This window comes from Physeter macrocephalus, chromosome 16 (assembly GCF_002837175.3).
Source record: "Physeter macrocephalus isolate SW-GA chromosome 16, ASM283717v5, whole genome shotgun sequence".
In the NCBI taxonomy this organism is placed as follows: Eukaryota; Metazoa; Chordata; class Mammalia; order Artiodactyla; family Physeteridae; genus Physeter; species Physeter macrocephalus.
The window spans coordinates 104,300,789-104,322,874 of NC_041229.1; the positions used below are offsets into that span (position 1 = coordinate 104,300,789).

Consider the following 22,086-nt stretch of genomic DNA (forward strand, 5'->3'; position numbering starts at 1 on the left):
ACCGCTGTGGCCTCTCCCGCTGCGGAGCACAGGCTCCGGACGCGCAGGCTCAGCGGCCATGGCTCACGGGCCCAGCCGCTCCGCGGCATGTGGGATCCTCCCGGACCGGGGCGCGAACCCACATCCCCTGCATCGGCAGGCGGGCTCTCAACCACTGCGCCACCAGGGAAGCCCCCGGCTTTGTATTCTTGTGTGATAATCTCTATTGGAAAAAAATCAGAGAGAGGAATTGCCAAGGGATCAAAGGGAACACACAGTTTTATAATAGGGTAGATGTCACCAAATTGCCCTCCAAGTGGCTGTACCATGTCCACTTCTGCCCACGGTGTATTAGAGTGCCCTTGGCCCACAACTGCAGGCTTTTCATAATTGCACATCTGTTTTTGAAAAATTCTTGTGTTATGGTAAACTACTGAGGTGTTCTCAAAATGAAATCCTTCCCCTCCTTTTAGCGCCCAGCTGGTCAGCCAGCTTTGATGTCCCCATGGAGACAACGCACGGTGCTCCCTTAGACTCTGTGGGCTCCGACGTCTGGAGCACAGAGGAGCCAGTGCCGACTAAGGAGACGGGCTGGGCTTCTTTTTCCGAGTTCGCGTCTTCCCTGAGGTGAGCGTGTGCGCCAGCTCTCTAAAGCTTTCCACACGAGAACCGAGGATGCCATGGGTGTTGTTGACACTGTTTGTCACCTTGATTTTCTTCCAGGTTGAATGTAGTGCCTTAAACAAGATTGAACATCAACAGGGGGAGATATTGACAGAGCTATGAGTTACAAGAAAAACAGTCCTCCTCCTCCTTCTTTCATCCAGGATGAACTGGGAAAGGAGTAGATCATAACAAAGTAGGCTGGGGAGATACGGCCAGGAAGTCAGTCAGCACAGTGCCAATGAAGGTGTCAGGACAGGCTTGGGAACGAGGTGAAGCCAAAGAATTCCTGGCAGACACCTCAGTGTGGAATATTACAGAAAAATGCAGAATATATCTTGAATTTAATAGATAATACGAGCTTGTATTTCGCTTGTAGCTGGTCTAGTGCTGTAAATTAAGGGGTGTGACAGGTATGGCTGTCAATCTTGTTAATTGTAATTCTCAGTAACAGCAACCTATCGTTTTGTAGTTTTCCTGAATAATATTGTCAGCATTTGAGTATTAACCATGGATTTCATGTCTTGTTAGACTTACTTCGATTTGATTAACGTTGTTTTATTTCATCTACTGAAAAACAGTCATTCTCCACCACCCCATTTGAAAGACTTTGTTGCTTTCCCCATCCTAACCAGTGATGTTTTTAAACAGTCACTGGTAATGGAAATGATAAGACAAACTGTTATGAACTAGCCTTTACCGTTACAGACAAACCAAAGAGGAGGCTTTACAGCACCTCTGGTGATAGCAGTGAGCCATTATTCAAAGGTAAAAGTGAGATTTATGGAATATATCTCCAAAATATGATGAGTTATTTCACTGACTCTTCCAGTGCAGGACAATCAAGTTTCCAGCTCTTGCTTTTCTGGTTACTTGAGAATGTTGTTGAATGTTGCTTCCCTTCACAAGCCCTTGTGCACAGGCCATGTTTTCTCATTAAATATCATTAGGAGGGCCAGGCCCTCTAGGCAGTTTGGCTTGAGGTGATAAGGATTTTTGTTAAAATGGCACTGTAGATACAGTTCATAATGTACAGTGTACGCACTGCTGTCCCAGCCCTGGGAGCCTGGTGATTATGTGACCATGAGGGGCTGGGGGCATTTTGAAACTGTCTAGAAACCTCTGAGAAGTCCCCGTGTGACTACCCTGCTGATTTAGCAGAATATCGGCCCACTGACACTCATCTGCTACTCCAAGCCGCCGTCCATGCTTAGATCTATGTGTCATTCATTGGACTCTGTAACCAACTGTGTCTCCCCAGTGGAATTGGAACTGATGTTCAAAGCTTTTTTGGGAATAATGATAACTGAGGTCTGTTTCCCACTGCTAACCTCTGAATTTTCTCTCTTCTAAAAGTACAAAAGACTCTTTAAGGAGCAGCTCTCCAGTGGAAATGGAGACCAGCACGGAGCCAGTGGGCCCGCTGGCGCCCAGTGTGGCTGCGCTGGCAGTGCAGCCGGAAGGTGGGTGCAGAGAGCTCCGGGGCACAGCCTGTGGGCCGCTCCTTTGGTGGTGGTTCACACTGTAACTTTATGCTGAGTTTTCTAGATCGGAAAAGTTGTCTTTGTCCACAAAGCAGGTTTCTTAAAAAGTTCAGGGGCTCCAAGGACCCAGGAAAATGAGATGGTGGGTCTGATGTGCGCAGGGCTATTGAGGAAAAGAAGTTGTGTATGTTTGCCAGAACCGCGGCATGCTGATCCTAGAACGGTAAGGGATCTAAGTTACCAGTCATTCGGTTCCCTCAAGACAGGAAAGGAAACAGGCCCAGAAAGGATGAATGGCCTAGCTTACAGCACCCAGGGTGAATAAAACCAGAACTAGTCATGTGTGCTCCAAGCCCATCTTGCACCCAGCTCTTTCGTCTCTTGGAGTTTGCTTTCTTGGTGCATATGTGTATGTCTGGGCACATTTCAGGCTCTGTGGTGGTTTATTTTCTTCCCACCTTTGTGAATAGATGAAATGGTCAAGGGTATCCAGTGGCGATCTTTTTCAAAACATGCACTTGTTCCCTGCATAGGCCCTGAACTATTTTCAACCTGATGAGGGGCGTGGGAGGTGGGGGGAGAGCGTGGAGGTTAGTGAAGGGGCGAGGAGTGGGCGTGGATAGTATGTGGAGGAAACAGAGAAGTCAGTCCTTAGGAAAGGAAATGAGGGTACAGGTAGAGGGCACAGGAACCAAGGGGCAAGAAATAAATAAACCCAGAAATTAGTATTTTGTAAACATTCTATATAGATGACCTAATTTATCCCTCAGCGGTTCTACAGGTGGCTTCAAATATCCCCATTTTGTGGATAAGAAAACTCAGGCACAGGTTGGGTGCTTTGCCCCGGGCTCTTAGGTTGGTAAGTGGTAAGGTGGTAAGGCTGGGTGTGAATTCAGGAAGTCTGACTTCAGAGCCTACACTCATAACCAGTACACCACATGGCTCCCTCTTATAGAACAAAGAAATAATCCACAGGGAACCACAAAAAAGTAACTTTAAAAAAAGAAAAGAATAGGACCGAAGTGTGGGACAAGTGAGAGCAGAAGGATGAATGAGAAGGGTGCATGGACACACCATGAACTGGGTTCTGGTGGGTTGTGGTTGTAGAATATACGACCACCCGTCTGTCCTGCGCTGGGAACTGGAGAACATGAGGGGCAGAAGAGTTGGCTGGGAGAAAGTTGGGTGTGCGGGTAGCTGGGGAGACTCGGGGGGCGGGGACTCACCGGTCCTACGCTGCGGGGAACCCACGCAGCTTCTCTGCCGTGGGCATTGCTAAGAGGCAGCAACAGGCAGATCATGTCACTTTTCTTCTTCTTCAAGCAGTAGAGGTAACGTTGGGTGGCTGGGTCTGCGTAGGTGTTCGTGACGTTCAGCTGTGTGTCCTTTTCAGCACCAGGCAGCGTGGCCATGGAAGCCAGCTCTGATGGAGAGGAGGATGCAGAAAGTACAGACAAGGTAACTGAGACAGTGATGAATGGCGGCGTGAAGGAAACTCTGAGCCTCACTGTGGATGCCAAGACAGAAACCGCGGTCTTCAAAAGGTAACCAGGGCTACAGTGTGCTGGCAGCTTCAGGTTGGAAGGCGGTGGCGGGGGAGGCGGAGGGGAGAGAGACCACGGATATTAACAGCTTTAATTTGATTCAAATGTGGGTTCAGACATTAGCCTGACATCTTTCTAATATCTCCGTTAAATTCATTGAATCTTAACGAAGAGATGGAGTTTGGGTCGTTAAGTGTCGTCGTCCCCCACCCCCCCGTTTTCTTTAAAGATTATTTATTTACTAATTTATGGCTGCGTTGAGTCTTCATTGAGGCACGTGGGATCTTCTCTTGCGGCGCGCGGGCTTCTCTCTAGTTGTGGCGTGTGGTTTTCTCTCTCTAGTTTTGGCACACGAGCTCTGTGGTTTGCGGCGCGCGGGCTCTAGTTGAGGTGCGCGAGCTCAGTAGTTGGGATACGCGGGCTTAGTTGCCCCGCGGCATGTGGGATCTTCCCTGACCAAGGATCATATCTGCGTTCCTTGCATTGTAAGGAGGATTCTTCACCACTGGACCACCAGGAAAGTCCCACGCCTCCCCTTTTAATAGAGTTTAGAAGACTGTAGATTCAGAACACTGACGGATTCAAAATACATGAGTATAAAAAACTGACAGTCGGGCTTCCCTGGTGGCGCAGTGGTTGCGCGTCCGCCTGCCGATGCAGGGGAACCGGGTTCGCGCCCCGGTCTGGGAGGATCCCGCATGCCGCGGAGCGGCTGGGCCCGTGAGCCATGGCCGCTGAGCCTGCGCGTCCGGAGCCTGTGCTCCGCAACGGGAGAGGCCACAGCAGAGGGAGCCCCGCATACCAAAAAAAAAAAAAAAAAAAAAAAAAACTGACAGTCTCTAGCCATGATAGGAATTGCACTGGATACATGCAGGCTGCAAAGCTTGGACCATCTAAGCCAAAGGTTTGGTACTATACAGATCATTTTCTCCAGACATAATGCAGCCAGCAGAATTCAGTAGCAAAATGATAGCTTTAAAAAAACAGATTTGGAAATTAGCCTCACTTCTAAACTCATGGGTCAACAAGGAATCATAATGAAAATGAAAAACTTAAAACTGAAAGAGTAATGAAAAAGTTCTATCAAAACCTACAGACTGCAACTAAACCAGTGCTTAGAGCTCTGGTCTCCATCTTACACAGACCCTTTCAGATCACGAGAAGTAATGCTTCCCAACTCATGAAGTCAAGCAAAACATGAAAGAAAAAATAACTGTAGGCTAATTTCATGTGTGGATCTATATGTAGAACACTTTAAAGTTAAAAGCTAGCAAACCAAATCCAGCAATGTGTTTTTAAGTCATGACCAAGGATGTATCGCATGAATGTAAGGATGTTACAACATTGTAAAGATTATTGAAGGTAATTCACAGATAAAAGGATAAAAACCCTTTGGGCCTTCGGTAGACAGACAGAAAAGCATTTGATAAAAATTAAAGTTGTTTGTGACTACTTAGCACCCTAGGAATAGGAAATAGCTACTGATAAAAGTGTCTACTGAAAGTTTACAGCAGACTCTATTCGTAACGGTGAAGCATTATTTTGAAGAAGTACTCCCTTCAGAGGCATGACCCAGACAGCGAACCCTGCAGTGACTGCTTCTCTTCAGCACTGTGCTGCTGGTCTTAGCACACACAGCATAAATAAAGACAGATGTGAGAGGGATAAAATGTTATTGTTTGTTTGTAGGTTATGATTTTCTACATAAAAAATTCCAGTGTAATCTATAGGTAAATATTAGAATTATGAGGAAAGTTTAACAAGTTTACTGGATGCACCCACAAATCAATTGCACCTTATAAACCAACACAAGATGTCTTAGATGTGTCCCTCCCCCTTTTTATTTTTTTTTTATTTTTTAAAAAAATTAATTTATTATTTATTTATTTATTTATTTTTGGCTGCATTGGATCTTCATTGCTGCACGTGGGCTTATCTGTAGTTTCTGTGAGTGGGGGCTACTCTTCCTTGCGGTGCGCGGGCTTCTCATTGCCATGGCTTCTCTTGGTGCAGAGCACAGGCTCTAGGCACCTGGGCTTCAGTAGTTGTGGCACGCAGGCTCAGTAGTTGTGGCCTACGGGCTCTAGAGCGCAGGCTCAGTAGTTGGGGCGCACGGGCTTAATTGCTCCGTGGCATGTGGGATCTTCCTGGACCAGGGATCGAACCCTTGTCCCCTGCATTGGCAGGTGGATTCTCAACCACTGCGCCACCAGGGAAGCCCCCTCCCCCTTTTTAAATGAAAAGTTAAACGTTGTCTATAACTAAGACTGAAAAAAACAAAGGCCTAAATAAATAGGGAGATATACCATGTTTGCTAATGGGACGATATCTTTGGCATTTCTTAACAAATTAATCTATAAAATGAACGTATTTCTCATCAATATCCCAATGGGGTTTTTATGGAAGGGAGAAGCAGATTGTGAGAGTCCCAGAGAAGACCAAGGAGAGCCGGGAATAGCCAAGATCATGTTAAAGAGAGTAAAGTGAGGGGGCTTCACGGTATTAGGCAGCAAGACTTACTGTTATTGAGATGATGCATGTGACCTAGGCACAGAGTTGTACAAACAGACAGACCCCCTACACTTACGTGTTAGGGTGACATAAGCTGGTGAGGAAGGAAGGGACTAATAAATAGTGATTATCCAATGTTGGAGAAAAATAAAATTAAATCTCTCTCTCAACATAAGTATGAAAGGCAAAACTACAACTTTCAGAAGACAGCATAAGAGAGTATCTTACAACTTTATGATAAAGGGTTTCTTAACCATAAAAAAGCCAAACCATAAGGGGAAAGATTAATAAATTTGACTTTATTTAATTTCTAGTATTCCAAAAGACATAATAAAATGAAAAGACAAGCCATAACCAGCAAAGAAACGTGCAGTAGCAGGATATAGGAAGAACCTAATGTCAAAGGAAGAGACACAATCTAATAATAACTTTTTTTAAGTTGACAAAGGGTACAAACAAACCATTATTGGTGGAGGAAAACAAGGAGCAGACTAATGGGTCAGCCTCAGCCTCGTGTCAGTGACAGTAATGATTCAGTGCTATTCCATGCATTTTTGTTTGTTTGTTTGTTTGTTTTGGCTGTGCCATGAGGCATGTGGGATCTTAGTTCCCCAAACAGGGATGGAACCCATGCCCCCTGCAGTGGGAGCGCAGAGTCTTAGCCACTGGAACGCCAGGGAAGTCCCTCCATGTGTGTTAATCTATTAATTCCTATCTAAATGGTTACAGAAAATAGAAAAAGTGCAAAAGCTGCCTGGATCTTTTTATGAGGCAGTGAAATCTTAATTCCAAAACCAGATAAGGATAATTATGGAAAATGATCAGCTTATGTCACTTACAAGCAAACTAAATGCAAACATCCTATATAAAATATTTGCTAACTGAACCCAACAGTATACTAAAAATAATTCATAATGATCAGTTAGAGTTTGTCCCTGGACTGCAAAGATGGTTCAGCCATCAAGAAATCAATCTGTCAGTGTAATTCACTGCATATTAATAGAGTGAAAGAAAGTCATTTGATGTTTTTGATGAAGCTTTTGAAAAAAGCTATGTATGATTAAAACACTGAGCAAATCAGGAAGAGAAGTGAATTTCCTTAACTTGGTAAAAGCTAAATACCAAAATACTACACCAAAAAGTGTACTTAATGAAGAAATTTTAGGTGCATTAACTTTAATGGAAGGAGCAAATAGGGATGCCCATTGTCACTGCCACTGAATAGGCAGTCCTGGGGAGTGTTAAGAAGAAAGGAAAAAGAAATAGAGGTATAGGTAAAGATGAGATGGGAAGTGATGAAACTGATCATTTGCAGGTGATAATGATCAACTACAACTAGGTCAGTAGCAGACTTGTAAGATTTCAGCAAAGCTGCCAGGTAAGAGAGCAATTTAAAAAATCAGTAGCCTTTCTCTACATCAGTAATAAACAACTAAGTTGTATATATAATAAAAAGGAAAGTGCCAGTCACAAAATACATCCAACTATAAATTATTTAGGAATGATCTTAACCCAGATATCTATAGAGAAAACTCGAAAGAAGCCACAGAAGAAGATGTGGACAAGTGAAGGCCATCACAACGAGATGGGACAGCTCAGTGCTGCAGACACCCCCACCATCACCAAATTAATCTGTACGTTTAGTGCAGTCCCAGTCACAGTTTCAGTTGGATTTTTAAGACACTTGATAAACATATTCTAAAATTCATGTGGAATAAAAAGTTTCCCAGATTGCTTAGAGAGCTATAGAAAGGTTAAATAAGAGACTTACTCTGGCAGTACTGGTCATGCTGCAAAGTCAAAATACTTAAAACAGTGTGATATTAGCACACAGATAGTTAAAGGGGCCACGGTGGTGAGAGAGAGCTCAGTCCCAAGGCGGATGGCGTAGCAGATGATGGAGGCGGGCTCACTCCAAGGGAGCCAGTGAAGCCTGAGCACGAAGGGTGAGAGCACATGTGCAGTGCCTCCTGTGTGCCCGGCGCCGTGCCAGATGTTTCTCACGTGTTAACTCGTTTCTTTCTTTCAAGGACCCTATAAGATAAGTACCATGGCTATCATCCCACTTTCCAGATGACGAAAATGAGATACTGGAGTTAAGTCATGTGGCCAGAGTCTCATGGTAGTTAGAAGAAAATGCAGTGTATCCTGACCTGTGGACAGAAAAGGACTTCTTTTTCAAAACAAAAACAAAGCAACCTCCAAAAGCGTAAACCTCATGCAAAGAATAGAATTGGATTACATCAAATTTAAGAATTTCTGGTAAATAAAGTATTGTGGACAAAATTAAGAGGCAGATGGCAAATTGAGGGGGGAAAAGCTTACAGCTCTACATCAGTCAGAAATTAACATTTAGTATTCAAACCAGTAAGGAAAAGATGTAGAAAACCCAAATCAGAAAATGGGCAAAAAATATCATTAGGCAGTTTACAGACAAGGAAACCCAAAGGGGCAAAACTAAGAAGAGGTACTCAAAACTCATTCATTATCAGACACCTCTTAACTAGACTGGCAGGAATTGGAAGGGTGGGAAATGCTGAGTATCGGTGGGGCTCTGGGGCTACAGGAACCCTGTCGCCCTGCTGGGGGGCATGCTGGCTGGAAGGATGGCCAGCATTTTCCCCTCCTGGGTGTAGAGCCCTGAGGAGTGTCCCAGCGGCTCCACGGGGCCCCAGCAGGCAGCGGCAGCGTTGCAGCCCTGTGCACAGAGGCACCGGTCGCTGTGAGAACGCGTTAGAACGGGAGGTGTGCACCGTGGGATGCTGTGCCACAGGCAGCAGGAAAAGACAGCCCTCCAGACTGTGCTGGTACAGAGATAAATGCAGGGAGGTGTGCGGTTCCAGGCCAGTGATGTGTCTCAGAATACACATAGAAGAATGAAAGTAACATGTATTGAACACATCAGGATAGTTGCTTTGGTGGGCAGGGGGTGGAGAATGGGGAAAATTTAGGAGTAATGAACTAGACTTCCGTTCACTTTCCTCCTTGTAAATTGCCAGACCCGTCTGAAAGCCACCGAGAAGTCATCCTAAAGTGAGGTTTTTCATAAGCAAATCTGGGACAGGACCCCACACTAAGAATGATGGACTGTCCCAAAGGGAACCGTTAGCCGCCCTTAAGCTCAATTTAGTGCCATCTTGAATTGTGTCAAAATGGGAATGCCAGACACAAAATAGGCAGAAGTCTAAATTCCCAGCCCACAGACAGTTGACAGCATTTGCTCCTTGTCTTTCTCTGCAAGAGCTGTCTAAGGGGAAAATCATCCTTTCATGTTTTGTTTCCCCAAGCCCTCTCTGTGACCCCTCAGGACCGGTTTTTACCTTTCTGGCCCCTGTTCCTGGCTCTCTTTCCCTTCGTGGTTTGTCCTTCTCACGCACTGTCAGAAGACAGCTCGAGAAGTTCGTCCTGGCTCAGGCTGCGTGGCCTCCTGCTCACGTGACATCAGCCAGCAAGCTGATGGGGGGCTTGGCCCTGAAGGCAGGAATCTTTAACTAAAGACTCATTCCTTCAAACAGGTTCATTTGACACCTTCACCGAGTCTGCAGTTTTGCTTATGTGCAGTCATGGACATATTATTCCCCCAAATGCCTCATTTTTAGGAGTATTCTGAAACTCTTGTACATTTCTTTTTCTGTTCTGCACACTTGGCTTCAGAGTGTTGGAATCCTACCGGTATGTACAGTGATGTGGGACCATTCTTTACCAGACACCAGCTGCATTACATCGTCCCTCTTTCGGCTCCCAGTTGTGTGTGATCCTCCCCTTCCATGGTTTCCCAGTCGTGTCTGTGGTCCCTGTGATCCCCCCCCAACCCACGCCCCCGAGCATGCTCAGCCCCGGGGCTTGGATCCATGGCCGCCATGACTTCCAGAGCCAAATGCATGCGCCCTCCTCCTCCACCCGGTGCTGCTGCGTCGGGCGTCTCATGCTGCCTGTCGTCCTCTTTACCGCAGTGAGGAAGGAAAACTGTCTACCTCTCAAGATGCTGCTTGTAAAGATGTGGAGGAGAGCCTGGAGACGGCAGAGGGGAAGTCTGCAGCCCCCCGGCCCCCCAGCAGCAGCCCAGAGCAGAGGTAACTACCTGCTTCCGGCCATCCTGCCTGGGCCCTTCTCTGGCTTTGTCTCCTGGGAGCTGGGAGGGAAGTTGGTATGGCGGTGGGGGGTCGTTACAGTTGTCCTCAGGTGTTCAGTGACTTGCACAGAAGCATTTTCTCAGTTCCGTATGGTAATCAGAGTGACTGAGCTGAGAACTTAGATGTAACAGTTCATCTCCTACTGCAGAAGCTGAAAACTAACTGGTTTTTGGAGATTCAGTAACATCACTGGCTCTTTGAGAAATTATTTGGGCTGGAAGGGTCTCTCATGCTGGCATATCCCCACCCCACACCCCCTTTTTTTTTTCTTGATGAGGCACCAGGTTGAGGCTGATACTGAGCCCTTCCAGGATTGGGTTCCCTCAGCGCCATAGTCACCCAGCTGCCAGGCACACACAAGCGGCTCCCTAGTGCCTGGTTCCCACAGATGTGTCCACGTGACACACAGGAGGGCTTTCCTGGAGACCCTTTCATATGTGTGGCTAAATACTCTCAACTCTCAGATGAGTCCCTCTTTGGTTTTGTTTTTGCAAAATATTTATCTTGTCCAGATGAAGTGTGAAAATCCCACCACCAGAGCCAAGGGATTTGAAATGTGACATTATCTGTCTAGTCACCTTTTGCTTAGACTGAGCCCGTGGTCTGGAGGGACAGGCCCAGCCAGAGCCCCAGCCCCCAAGGGCCACCCGGGGCTGTGTGCAGCCCCGCAGGCAGGGCGAGGGCGGCCGCCTGTTGCTCCAGAGCTTGCGTGGGAAGTTGAGGATGTGCCCTTGGACCACAAGGACCTTCGCTCAGCGCCGCGCAGACTGAACTGTGTTGGTTAAATATATCCAAGTTTGTGTATTCCTTCCATAAGGAATAAAGTGGCTTTTAAAGCCATTTCCGAGAAGTACTTTCCCTCTCACCTGACGCTCCCAAATCTAGGCATTTTAGGGGCGGTGTAACCAGTGGGAACCAGCAGGGGGCACTCTCTGTTCACTGGTCAGTAAACCTGTATGTTCATAGCGTAGCAAACCCTGCTTTTGTTTCTCTCATGGAAATTACAGCTGGGATGCGGGGTTTGCTTTTGTAATTAAAAACGTGTGTGTGTGTATAAAACAAATTATAAGAACTGCTTGTGCGTGCTGGCTCTAGTGGCGGCTTTAAGAGGAGGAGACGGGATGGCACTCCGGCTGCAGGGGAGCCAGCCCCAGCTGTGCATCTAACGGGTTGGGCAAGTCACTTTTTTGCCTAGGGTTTGGTATGTTTTTTCAAAGGTCCTCTGTAGGGGTAATAACCTAAGCAGTCATTGTCACCTCCCTAGTGTCTCCCTGTAAATTTCCTTTATATGGAGAGCTGCCTACAAGATACCTAGCCTGTCCCACTTTGGATTTGTTGCTCCTGGAGTGCGTTCTTGGTTTCTCTGACATGAGTGATACAGCCTTCCTGTGGGATCGGGTACTGGGCTCTGGAGTGCAGAAGTGTTTACCTCGGGGGACCCACTTGCTCTTCATGCAGAGAGACATCTGGGATGAGGAGCCCTGTCTCTCCCAATCTGCAGGACTCAGGCAGTGGCGGAAAAAGGTGGGGAGAGCCAGTGGGAGAAGAGGGGGCATCACTTGTCTGCCTGTCCTTCCTCCAATACACATATGCCTTGTCCAATACACATGTGAGTGCAGCAGCCACTGGTTTAGGCCTGGTGATAAAGCAGTAGCAAAACAGACCCCACAGATAATATATAGGGGCATGAAGACTATTATAAAGCTGGATGAAGGAATAGGAGTCCCACTTGAGGTAGGGCAGTCGGGGCACCTGAGCTGCTGTTTTGGCGGGGACAGAGGTGGGTTTTCCGGTGTGTCACATTTGCATTCTAAAAGCAGTTTACGGCACCGTGGACTGTGAAGATAGCCGTTTGGGACTTTATGCAAATCTTACCGAGATGGTTCCTGCCACAGCCAAATAGTAATTTTGAGGCTGACAGATGTGCACTGTTGCACGTAAAGCTTTTCATTGCCACAAAATTTTATTTTTCAGTATTTATCAAGTATGTACGGTATCTGTGCCAGCAGTGTGCAAACAGGCACCTTGCATACGTTGTATACTTATCTCTTTGGTGGGGGGGAGGTTATTGTCCCCCTTTTACAGGGGGAGAAAACTGAGCTGAGAGAGGTTAAGACACGGCTTGTAAGTGGCGAAGGCAGGGCATGTGCCCGGTTGTGTCTGGTTCCAGAATGCTAGTGCCTGTGTCTGTGATACATTGAGACGCCATGGAATGTAGGTAGAGTCTGCTGTGTGAGTGGGGCTGACTTCATGGGCGTCTGTTAGCAGGGCTCTGAAGCACTCTGTGAAGTTGGAGTGCCGGTTCGGGAGTACTTGTGCTTCCCAATTTAGCTCTAAACATCTCTTCCCAAGTCTCGTTCATAAGATGTAGGTCACATTGTAGTTCGGCAGGAAGGTCCCGGGTACCCTGTCACCACTTTGTTCCTTTCGTATCCCCCTCTCCCCCCACCCCCGCCCCCGCAGCGTCACCCCTGATGTTTGTTTCGGGGGAGCACATTTGTTAAAGTGCACACTTTGTTCTCAAAGTTGGTCCTTTTACAAACTTTTGTCGTCCCCCGCCAGCCCCCAGTAGCAAAATCCCATTTTTATCAAGTGAAATTTTATGTGGATTGCAATGTACAGAACAGAGAAAAGGCTGTTTTGAAGGAGGGATGAGCAGAGAGCTCCTGAAGGCTCGGGGACCACTGACCAGTCTGTCCCTGTGCTTCTGAGACGCCGAGGCGCGCTGGGTCTCACGGAGCCCCCGCTCCCCTGCAGCCCATGCTAAGTGCTTAGTTCACCGGAGCTGAAGCTTAGAGCTGTTCAGCTAGATTTTCTGGAGTTTTAGGAAGATTCATTTAAGAAGCATTTCATGAAGGAAGTAACTGCTGAGCGCAGGCTTTGTGCTAGGCGCTGCGTAGACAATATTCAAATAAACGCTCCCCCGCCTCAGGGAGCTACACGGAGTTGGTCTCACCCCGCAGGACTGAGCAGTCGAGCGTGCCGGGCGATGCGGCGGTTAACGGCCCCGTATGATGAGCGAGCTCCGCTGCCGCTGCTGCTGACCGGGGACCGCAGGCGCCACCGTGCGGGGTCCGGGGCTGCGTCGGGAGCCCGCCGAGCCACCGCTGCTGCACTCACTCTGCAAGGGATCAGGACCAGCAACCTTTATATTCTAGAGTCTAAGACGTTGTACAGAGAAACCCAGAAGTGTACAAATATTGCACATTGACAAATACCAAGAATTTTTGCGTATGTTTATATTGTATTGTTCTGAATAATGGGTAGCCTGTGAAATAAGATCTTGCCACCCATGTAATAATAGTAGTAATACTATAGTTAAAATGGCTGTAAGAATAGTTTTATAAAAGTGAATACACAGATCTATTGTATTTGAAACATAACTATTTGACAATTATTAGTGTGACCAAAGTATTAGGCAGTTTTCATACATTTTTCACCTTGTACAAAGTTCTGAATTCATTTTTCTTCCAGGTTGGCGAGGAGTTGTAGGATTGAGATGCCCTCTAAGTGTTATTTTGGTTGTTCTAACTTACAAAAGTGATTTTGAATAAGAAATACTTGGTGTTCTTTTTATAACCAGTTTTTGATTGGTAACTGTTTTCTGTATTGTTTAAAGCGGATCAAAAAATGTAAGTCTATTGGTAGAGATTAAGTATTTATTGCTACAACTTAGTTGATAAATTGATGTTATTGTAAAGCCATATGTTCTGTTAAAGTCTTGTTTGCTTGAACTGATTATCCCTACAGGTGAAACACTAGAATATTTGGAGTGTACATGGCTTGTGGTTTGGGTTTTTTTTTTTTTTTTTTTTTTTTTTCTTTTTTGTTTTGTTTTGGTTGTTCATCTGCCTTTTAACCCATTCACCAAAATTTACCTTGTTAACAAGCAACACCAATGAAAGTTTCAGAGCAATCTGCGTATCTCACATACCTAAATCATATTAGGCAAGTCAGTGGAAAAATGCTCGTGCTGCTAATGGAATTAGAGTGCGTTCATTTTACAGGCTAGTATTTTTAAACTAGAAATCAAAATCCGGCACCTAAGCATGTTAATTGTTTTACTGTACCTTGTGAGGTTTTCACTCGTAAATTCTAAACCAGTGTATTTTTTTTTAAGAACTGGTTTGTGTACATATATAGTGATTATGGATACTAATTCAATGTAATTTATAATTTTCTATGTCAGTATAAAAATACGTCACAGCCTTCTCAAACAGCTGAAGCAATATATTGTATATTGCCATATTGTCTGGTGAAAGGGTTAAATTACTTCACCTCCTGCACTTTTAGATGCAAATCAGTTTTTCATTTCTGTAATAGAAAATTATTCACGTATTTTTACATCATTTGTTTTTCCTGACCAGTATTTAAAACCAAAAGGATATTCTGAAAAATGGCCAACGATTTTTTTAGAAATAGCATCCCAAGCAGCGTGCCTAAACATTACATTGCATATGGAAATAAAAAAATCAAATGTCTAATGCCTTATTTCTGATTTACTTTTCCATTGTAAATGGTGTGGAAACCCTTCATGAGGTTTCCCGGGGCAGACCTAGCCCTCAAGGACAGTGGAGTCGGCAGTGCCCCTGGGACAGACGGCAGGGCTGCTGTGCCTGGCCTTTGCGCGCCTCCTCAGGGACCCTTTCTGTTGGGAGCTCCTCTCGGAAGACACTGTCCTCGGGTGCTCTCCCCAGGACTCTAGCGCTGCCAGAGGACAGGGCGCCCTTCACTTGTCTCAAGGATGCTGACTGATGCGGCCTGGACCTCGGGGACCGTGGAAGGACGGCGCGCTCTAGTCTCGCCTGGTGGAGAGCTTTGCGGGCACCGGCCTGGCCCCAGGGGTGCCCGCGCTGCCCCTGTACTGTCTGGATTTGCTTGGCTTCTCCATCCCACCCAAGGTAAACACGGTGTCTTATTTCATCCCGCCCACTGCTGATGAAAGGGCACTCAGGGCTTCTCCTTGGGGTGGTGTTTCGTTCTGCCCGGCTCGCGTGGCAGGGAGGGGGCACGGGTGCGCAGCTCAAAGGCTGTTGGGGGTGGGAGGGTGCCAACCCCGGGAGCAGGAGCGAGCACAAGCTCACGGAGTTTCTACTTTCATTTCTGTGGGTTGGCCATCCTGAATGCGGGACTAACAGATGTCTACGACACCATACCTGTATTAAAAAACGACAACAGAATAAAGCCTGATTCTTTGTTTCTAGAAGTCTTCTCTTGTACCTTGCTTGGGCTTTAACAACTAGACAGGGTGTGGGGCCTTAATGAGAGAACCACCATTGGTGTTTGATGGGTCAGGCTTCCTGACACCAGCTCTCGTGCTGCATGCACCAGATCCTGCGCTGGGGAGGCTGGGCAGCTGCCCCCAGGAAGAGCCCACTGTCCGCGGGCTCGGGGGCTTGTCCCGCCCAAATGGCGGGAGCAGCCAGAGCCCGACGCGCAGGGGCTCCGTGTACTTTGTTCCGGGGATCTGCTGCGAGCTCGTGCTGTGTCTGTCCTCCATGTATAGCACCTCCCCAGCCTGGGGTTTTGGCATCTGGCCCCAGGAGGTAACTTGGGAGTTAAAATTTCTCGGGTGTTCCATAGTGGTGTTTAGAATGTGATGCTATGTCACAGCTGCTCCTTTTCCCTCCTCCGTCTGTTCGCATAAGCAAGTGTCCCCCTGGTGGTTATCAGTCCCCCAGAGCCAGCTAGTCACCACGTCCCCCTGTGCGAGTCTGGGCGCACACATCTGGGCCCCCGGACACCGCAGGCCCTGCTGAGCGCTCAGAGCCGTGGGCTCCGGGCTGGGGCTGCCATTCACTCACAGGCCGCCCCACCCACCCAGGACGGAGAGCCGCTTTTTGTCTCAGCTGCTTCTTCTGTCCCATGGGGAAACCGCAGCCACGAGTTCATGGACCTAAAGCACATAGAATAGTTCTTGCCTTACTGTAAACACTTCATAAATGTTAGTATGTGCTGTCTCCTCACTTCTCAACCCCCTAAGGTCACCTACTGGGCTTTCTAAATCCTGGCTTTGAGCCTGTGGTTCTGTTTACAAGCTGAACCTCCGGAAAACTCAAGCACCTTCACTCCAGGCAGATGGATTTAGTCATTTTTCAGCTTCAGGGTCAGCTACCTCCCACGTGCCAGCTCTGGCCCAACACCTGTGTTTACAGGTGGTTTTCTTGGGACAGAGCTGCGTCCCTTCGTTTGTCCATTGTCCACTGCTTTTGCACCACGGTGACAGGCCAGGAGTCGCGTTCCTTGTCTCGCTCCATAGCCGGTGTTCATTCTTCCTTCAATTCGGTTTCTTCTCTCTGGATCCTGTTCCCGTCCTTACTGATACCTTTTTGGCTCGGCCATTCATTTTCAGCAATCAGTGCATGCTGGCTTTGCCCTTGCCGTCTGTACCAGTCGTTCATTACTGACCTAATGAACAGAGGACAGACACAGTGCTGCCTTTGAATTTATTACCCTAGGTGGGTTATAAATGCTTAAAGGCAGGGACCCCTCAGCTGACTGTTTCATACTGCCTTCTGTAAGGCATTGAGTGGTTCCGTTTTGTTTCTCCTGTACCATTCTCCACTTGTTAACAGAAAACTGAGTTCTTAAAGCACTGTTCTAAAAGCTTTATGTGCATTAACTTTTTTTCACAGCAATTTTGTGAGATAGTTACCCTCATTTCACACGTGCATAAGAGGGACACAGAAGTTAAATAGGCTTGTCCAAGGATGCTCAGCCAGCAAGTGACAGAGTTGTGAAGATCAAGTGTAACACATTTAAATATGTAACAGAACAATGCTCGACTGTGTAAATGCTCAGTTAATACTTGCTGTTACAGTGCACTCCCAAACAAATCTTTCTGGTATTTTTTTTTCTTAGACTTTGTCAATTTGATTTCAAAGTAGAGCAGTGAGTGGAGACTATGAAACATCAAGTGTTTAATAGCCAGTAGAACAATAGAAACATTACAGACGTAGCAATGGACAAAGCCTGACAGCTACAAGACAGTTTCAAAGCAGACCAGCGTATGTATGAGAATTACTTACGTTTGATAAGCTTACAGGAGTAGAGACTTTTGAGGGACTTGTGGGAATGCCCCTTCTTGCTCCTGGACCCGACCCTCAATTGGCTGCTCTCATGATTCACTGACAGAGTTGAGTGGTTGCAACAGAGGCCACATGGCCTGCAAACCGCAAAATATTCACTGTCTGGCCCTTACAGAAGAAGTTTGCTGACCCCTGAAATAGATCAATGAAATGGAATAGAATCCAGAAGTAGACCCCACAAATACATGGTGAGTTGATTTTCAACAACATTGCCGAGGCAATTACATGGGAAAGGAAGGTCTTCTCAACCAGCAGCTGGATATCTGTATGGGAAGAAATTAACCTTGAATCCTCTCAAACAGCATATACAAAAATTAATACAAAATAGATGGTAGGGAGAATCCCCTGGAGGTCCAGTGGTTAGGACTCCGTGCTTTCACTGCCAAGGGCCCGGGTTCAATCCCTGGTCAGGGAACTAAGATCCCGTAAGCTACATGTCACAGCCAAAAAAAACAAAATGAAATCTATGATAGGTCTAAAACCATAAGCACTTACACAAGCTTCTAGAAGAAAACAAAAATACCTTATCAGCTTTGGAATGGGCAAAGAATTCTTAGGACACAAAGCGCAGATCATAAGGGAAAAGACATGGGGCTTCCATCAGAATAACATTTTTCTGTCCCTCAAAATGATCAGGTAGGCCATGGACTGCCAGGAAAAGAGTAATCTCTGTGTGTCCTGACAAAGGACTCATATCCAGAAAATAGAAAAATGCAAATCACAAATGAGATGAAAAACCCAATTTAATAAATGGGCAAGAGACTTGAACAGATCATCACAAAGAAGATACACGAGTGACCAATAAGAACATGAGACGTTGTTTAAAGGCATTAGTCACTAGGGGATGCAAATTAAAATCGCAAAAATCTACCATTTCCCATCCAGCAGAATGGCCAAAGTTAAGAAGACCAAGAGTACCAGATACTGATGAAAATGTGGAGCTAGTAGAACTCAATGTATGTCCACAAGACGAACAAGATGTTTGTTGTCAATTTGTTCATAATAATGAAAGATCAAAAACATGTCCAACAGCAGGAAAATGGGTAAGCAGATGGTAGTATGTTAATAGAATAGAATATCAGCAATAAATAGGGATGAACTATTATAAATGCAGCATGTTGTATGAATCTCAAAAGCACATTTAGCAGGACACATGGAGTACGTACCGTATGTCTTTATATGAAGCTTTAGAACTGGCCAGACTGATGGATGGTGCTGAAAATCAGAACACTGTTTGGTCCTGAAGGAGAAGCCGGGCGGGGGGGGGGGGCGGGGGGTGGAGGGATTGGTAATAAAGGAATATGGAAATCTGCATGTTGCTTGTGATCGTGGTTACACGAGTGTAGACGTTTGTCAAAATTCGCCGAACTCTACACTTAAAACCTATGCGTTTTATTATATGTGATTTATACCTTTTTTTTTTTTTCCTTAAGATAAGGGAAAGGAGAAAGATGAGCACTGTTGAGAACTCATTCCCCATGTCACATAAGCAGTCATGGAATTGCCATTCCTCTCCAGCAGAAGAGGGATTTGGGAACAGGATCTTGGGCATGCTTGGGTTAGTGTTTTCTGGAATCCAGTGTGGCTTTGCCTGCCCATGGAGAAGCTGCCTTCTGGGTTTGCCCTTTTCATACAGGAGGCTTTTGTCCTTGTGTGGGGAGAGGCCTGTGTTTGTTGAGTGCTTCCTGTGAGCAGGTGGGTGCATTTAACCTAGGGGTCAAGTATTAGGGAACATCCAAGCCGTGTCCTTCAAGACAGGCTCATTAATAAAATGGGTATTTTGAATCCATTTGCTGTGTTTTATTTCCCAGAGGGATGCTTTGGGGGTTAAAGGCCGGCGGGGGAGGGGGCAATATTTACTGGCTCCTCTAAGGCTCTCACCAAGCTCTTGTTACATTAAGATAATAAAGGGGCAGCATTGAGGGAGTGGCATGAAAGTGGGCCCAGCACCTTCTTAGGGGCCCAGCTACTGACCCTGGCTTAATGGCTAAGTCTAATGGGGGAAAAGGCTGAAGCACTGAGCAATGTGAGGGGCAGCTGCGGGTCTCAGGTTTCTCTGTGGAATCTTAATGCTAGAGTTAACACTCTTGGCCTCTCTTTCCCTCATCTCTCAGTCTCAGGGGAGGTCACAGTGATTTATCTGGTTAATGCGGAGAGGATCTACACTTCGTTTCAAGAGCCTCATGTGGTCTTCCTTGCATTTGCTGGCCTGCAGAGGAGTGTGCTCTGGTCTGTTGTCTGTGTGCAAGCTGTCCAGCTCTGCTAGTGGTTAGGTATGCAGCTGTCTGAGTCAGGAGTGAGGGGTTAGCAGGTGCATTTGGTCACACATCTCTGGTTAGACTTTCTAACTCGGTTTTCTCCATGTGTCTCCCAAGTGCTAATTTTCACTTATTTCTGAGCTTTGGGGTAGAGAGAGTGTCCCCTAATCCACCCCCACCCCCAAACAAAGAAAAGAAAGGACGTAAGTTGCTACACTACATCTAGATTCTCTTTAAAAGGCATGGTCAGACTGGGGTTGAAAATAAAACCCAGCAATGTGTTGTTTATATGAAAGTCATAAAAATGACAAAGGCTGAAAATAAATGAATAGAAAAAGTGGAAAGTGCAAACAGAAAACATGACAGTAAGAGGCAAAGCAAAATTTAGAGTTAAAAACACCGTGTGAGGACTGTGCATCGAACTATAAATTGTAGCAGCCCATCGTCATTACTAGAAATGCAAGGAACAGGACTTCCATTTCCAGCTATGAGTGGTTTTATCAGATTAAACATCCTGCCAACAACAAGTTTTAAAAAGCTAGCTCTTCGGGACTTCTTCCCTGGCGGTCCAGTGGTTTAGACTCTGCGCTTCCACTGCAGGGGGCGCGGGTTAGATCCCTGGTTGGGGAACTAAGATCCTGCATGCCGCGCGGCCCAGCCAAAATAACTAAATAATAAAACTAGCTCTTTGAAGGCACTGGAGAGCAAACAAGGCCGCAGGTGCGCGGAGGAGAAATGCACTGAAGTGAATCTGATATTCGTTACCACTTTTTCCCCTTTTGGCTTTTGCTGATTAAGTCACACGAGGCCCAGCAGAAAGCAGAGGCTCCGAGCTTTCAGCAGCCTTGCAGGGCTGGGGAGACCTTGGAGTGAAGGGTGACGGAAGAAGCCAAGACAGAAGGGACAAGATCCTGGAGAAAAGAGGATCATAAAGTGAGCCTGACATTCACTGCTCTTTCTCTCAAGGCCTGTGATGAGTCCTAAATTGTGCAGGGAGAGATGCCAAAAAGCCAAGTAGAAAATAGCAGCTAAGAAGAGTCTAGACAGCTAAGTGTTGGGGAAGCAGGATTGGAGCTTAGGGACTCGAGGAGGAGGGACTGGTAAACAGCAAAACCACCAAAGGACCACAGCCTAGAAGTAAGAGCAAAGACCAGTCTTACCAGAAGAAACAAATTCCCTCTCAAGGAAAACTGCACCACCCAAAGCCACTACCATTTTTCATACACAATGTTGGCTTTCAATAAAAATTTCTTAGACGTGCCAAGAGACAGAACATGCCAAGTATTTTTAGACTTTAAAATGTGGTAATATAGTCAAGAAAATAGATGACCACTAAAGGACTGGAATCTATCCCCCCAGCCAAAAAAAATTTCAAAGGGAAATTCTAAAACTGAAACATGCAGTAATTGGAATTTAAAACCCAATAAATGAATTTAAAAGCAGATTGGACAAAGCAGAAGTTAAGATTTATGGACTTAATGTAGGTTTGTAGAAAACATTCAGACAAGTAGGAGAGGAAAAGGATTGAAAATACAGAACAGCACCTAAGAGAAATAAAGGATACAGTAAAAACGTAACATGCATGTATTTGGAGTCCCAGAAAGGGAAGGAGAAAGAATGGGGTAGAAGAGACACCAAAACTATCAAAGACTTAAGCTATAGATTTAAGAAATTCTGTGTATGCCCAAGGAGGATAAATTCAAAGGAGAACCACAACTAGTGCTCTATGGTAGTCATAGTAAGGCTATCAAAAACCAAAGAGAGGGCTTCCCTGGTGGTGCAGTGGTTGAGAGTCCGCCTGCCGATGCAGGAGACACGGGTTCGTGCCCCGGTCCGGGAAGATCCCACATGCCGCGGAGCGGCTGGGCCCGTGAGCTATGGCCGCTGAGCCTGCGCGTCCGGAGCCTGTGCTCCGCAACGGGAGAGGCCACAACGGTGAGATGCCCGCGTACCGTAAAAAACAAACAAACAAAAACCCAAAGAGAAAATCTGAAAGCACCTGAGAAAAAGACTTTGTCTTTAATAGACGTTATTTTCAACAGAAATGAGGAAAGCCAGAAGACATGGAATGACATCATATGCCAGAAGAAAAAGGCGCCAGCCTAGAATACTTAGCAAATTTTCCTCCAAAGTGAAAGCAAAATAAAAATATTTTCAGAAAAACAAAAACATTTCAACTCCAGTAGAGATGCACTGAAAGGAGTTTTCCAGCCAGAAGGAAATCCTCCCAGATGGAAGCCTAACAAGGCAGCCAGAATTGAGAGCACCAGAAAAGGAAATAAGTTGTAAAAAGAAATGAATATAACTGTCTTGTGGGGTTGAAAATACACTTGAATTAAGATAGTGCTGGGAAAACTGGATATCCACATGCAAAAGAAAGACATTGGACCCTTATACACAAAAATCAACTTGAAAATAGATTAAAG

The 22,086-nt window shown here is 46.1% G+C and overlaps 1 protein-coding gene across 11 annotated transcripts in view; it reads left to right on the forward strand.

The window, feature by feature from the left end:
• Window positions 1-19,656, forward strand: part of PPP6R3 (protein phosphatase 6 regulatory subunit 3) — a 135,640-nt gene extending 115,984 nt beyond the window's left edge. For 9 of the 11 annotated variants that reach the window (XM_024133318.3, XM_007126915.4, XM_024133316.3 and 6 more), the window contains 5 exons: window positions 453-606; window positions 1,999-2,105; window positions 3,520-3,670; window positions 10,135-10,254; window positions 13,278-14,795. In XM_024133318.3, the coding sequence (XP_023989086.1) occupies window positions 453-606; window positions 1,999-2,105; window positions 3,520-3,670; window positions 10,135-10,254; window positions 13,278-13,329 (584 nt within the window). In that variant the 3' untranslated portion in view covers window positions 13,330-14,795. The other 2 variants (XM_055078757.1, XM_028501128.2) reach the window with 2 other exon arrangements.
• The last annotated feature ends 2,430 nt before the right edge of the window (window positions 19,657-22,086 follow it).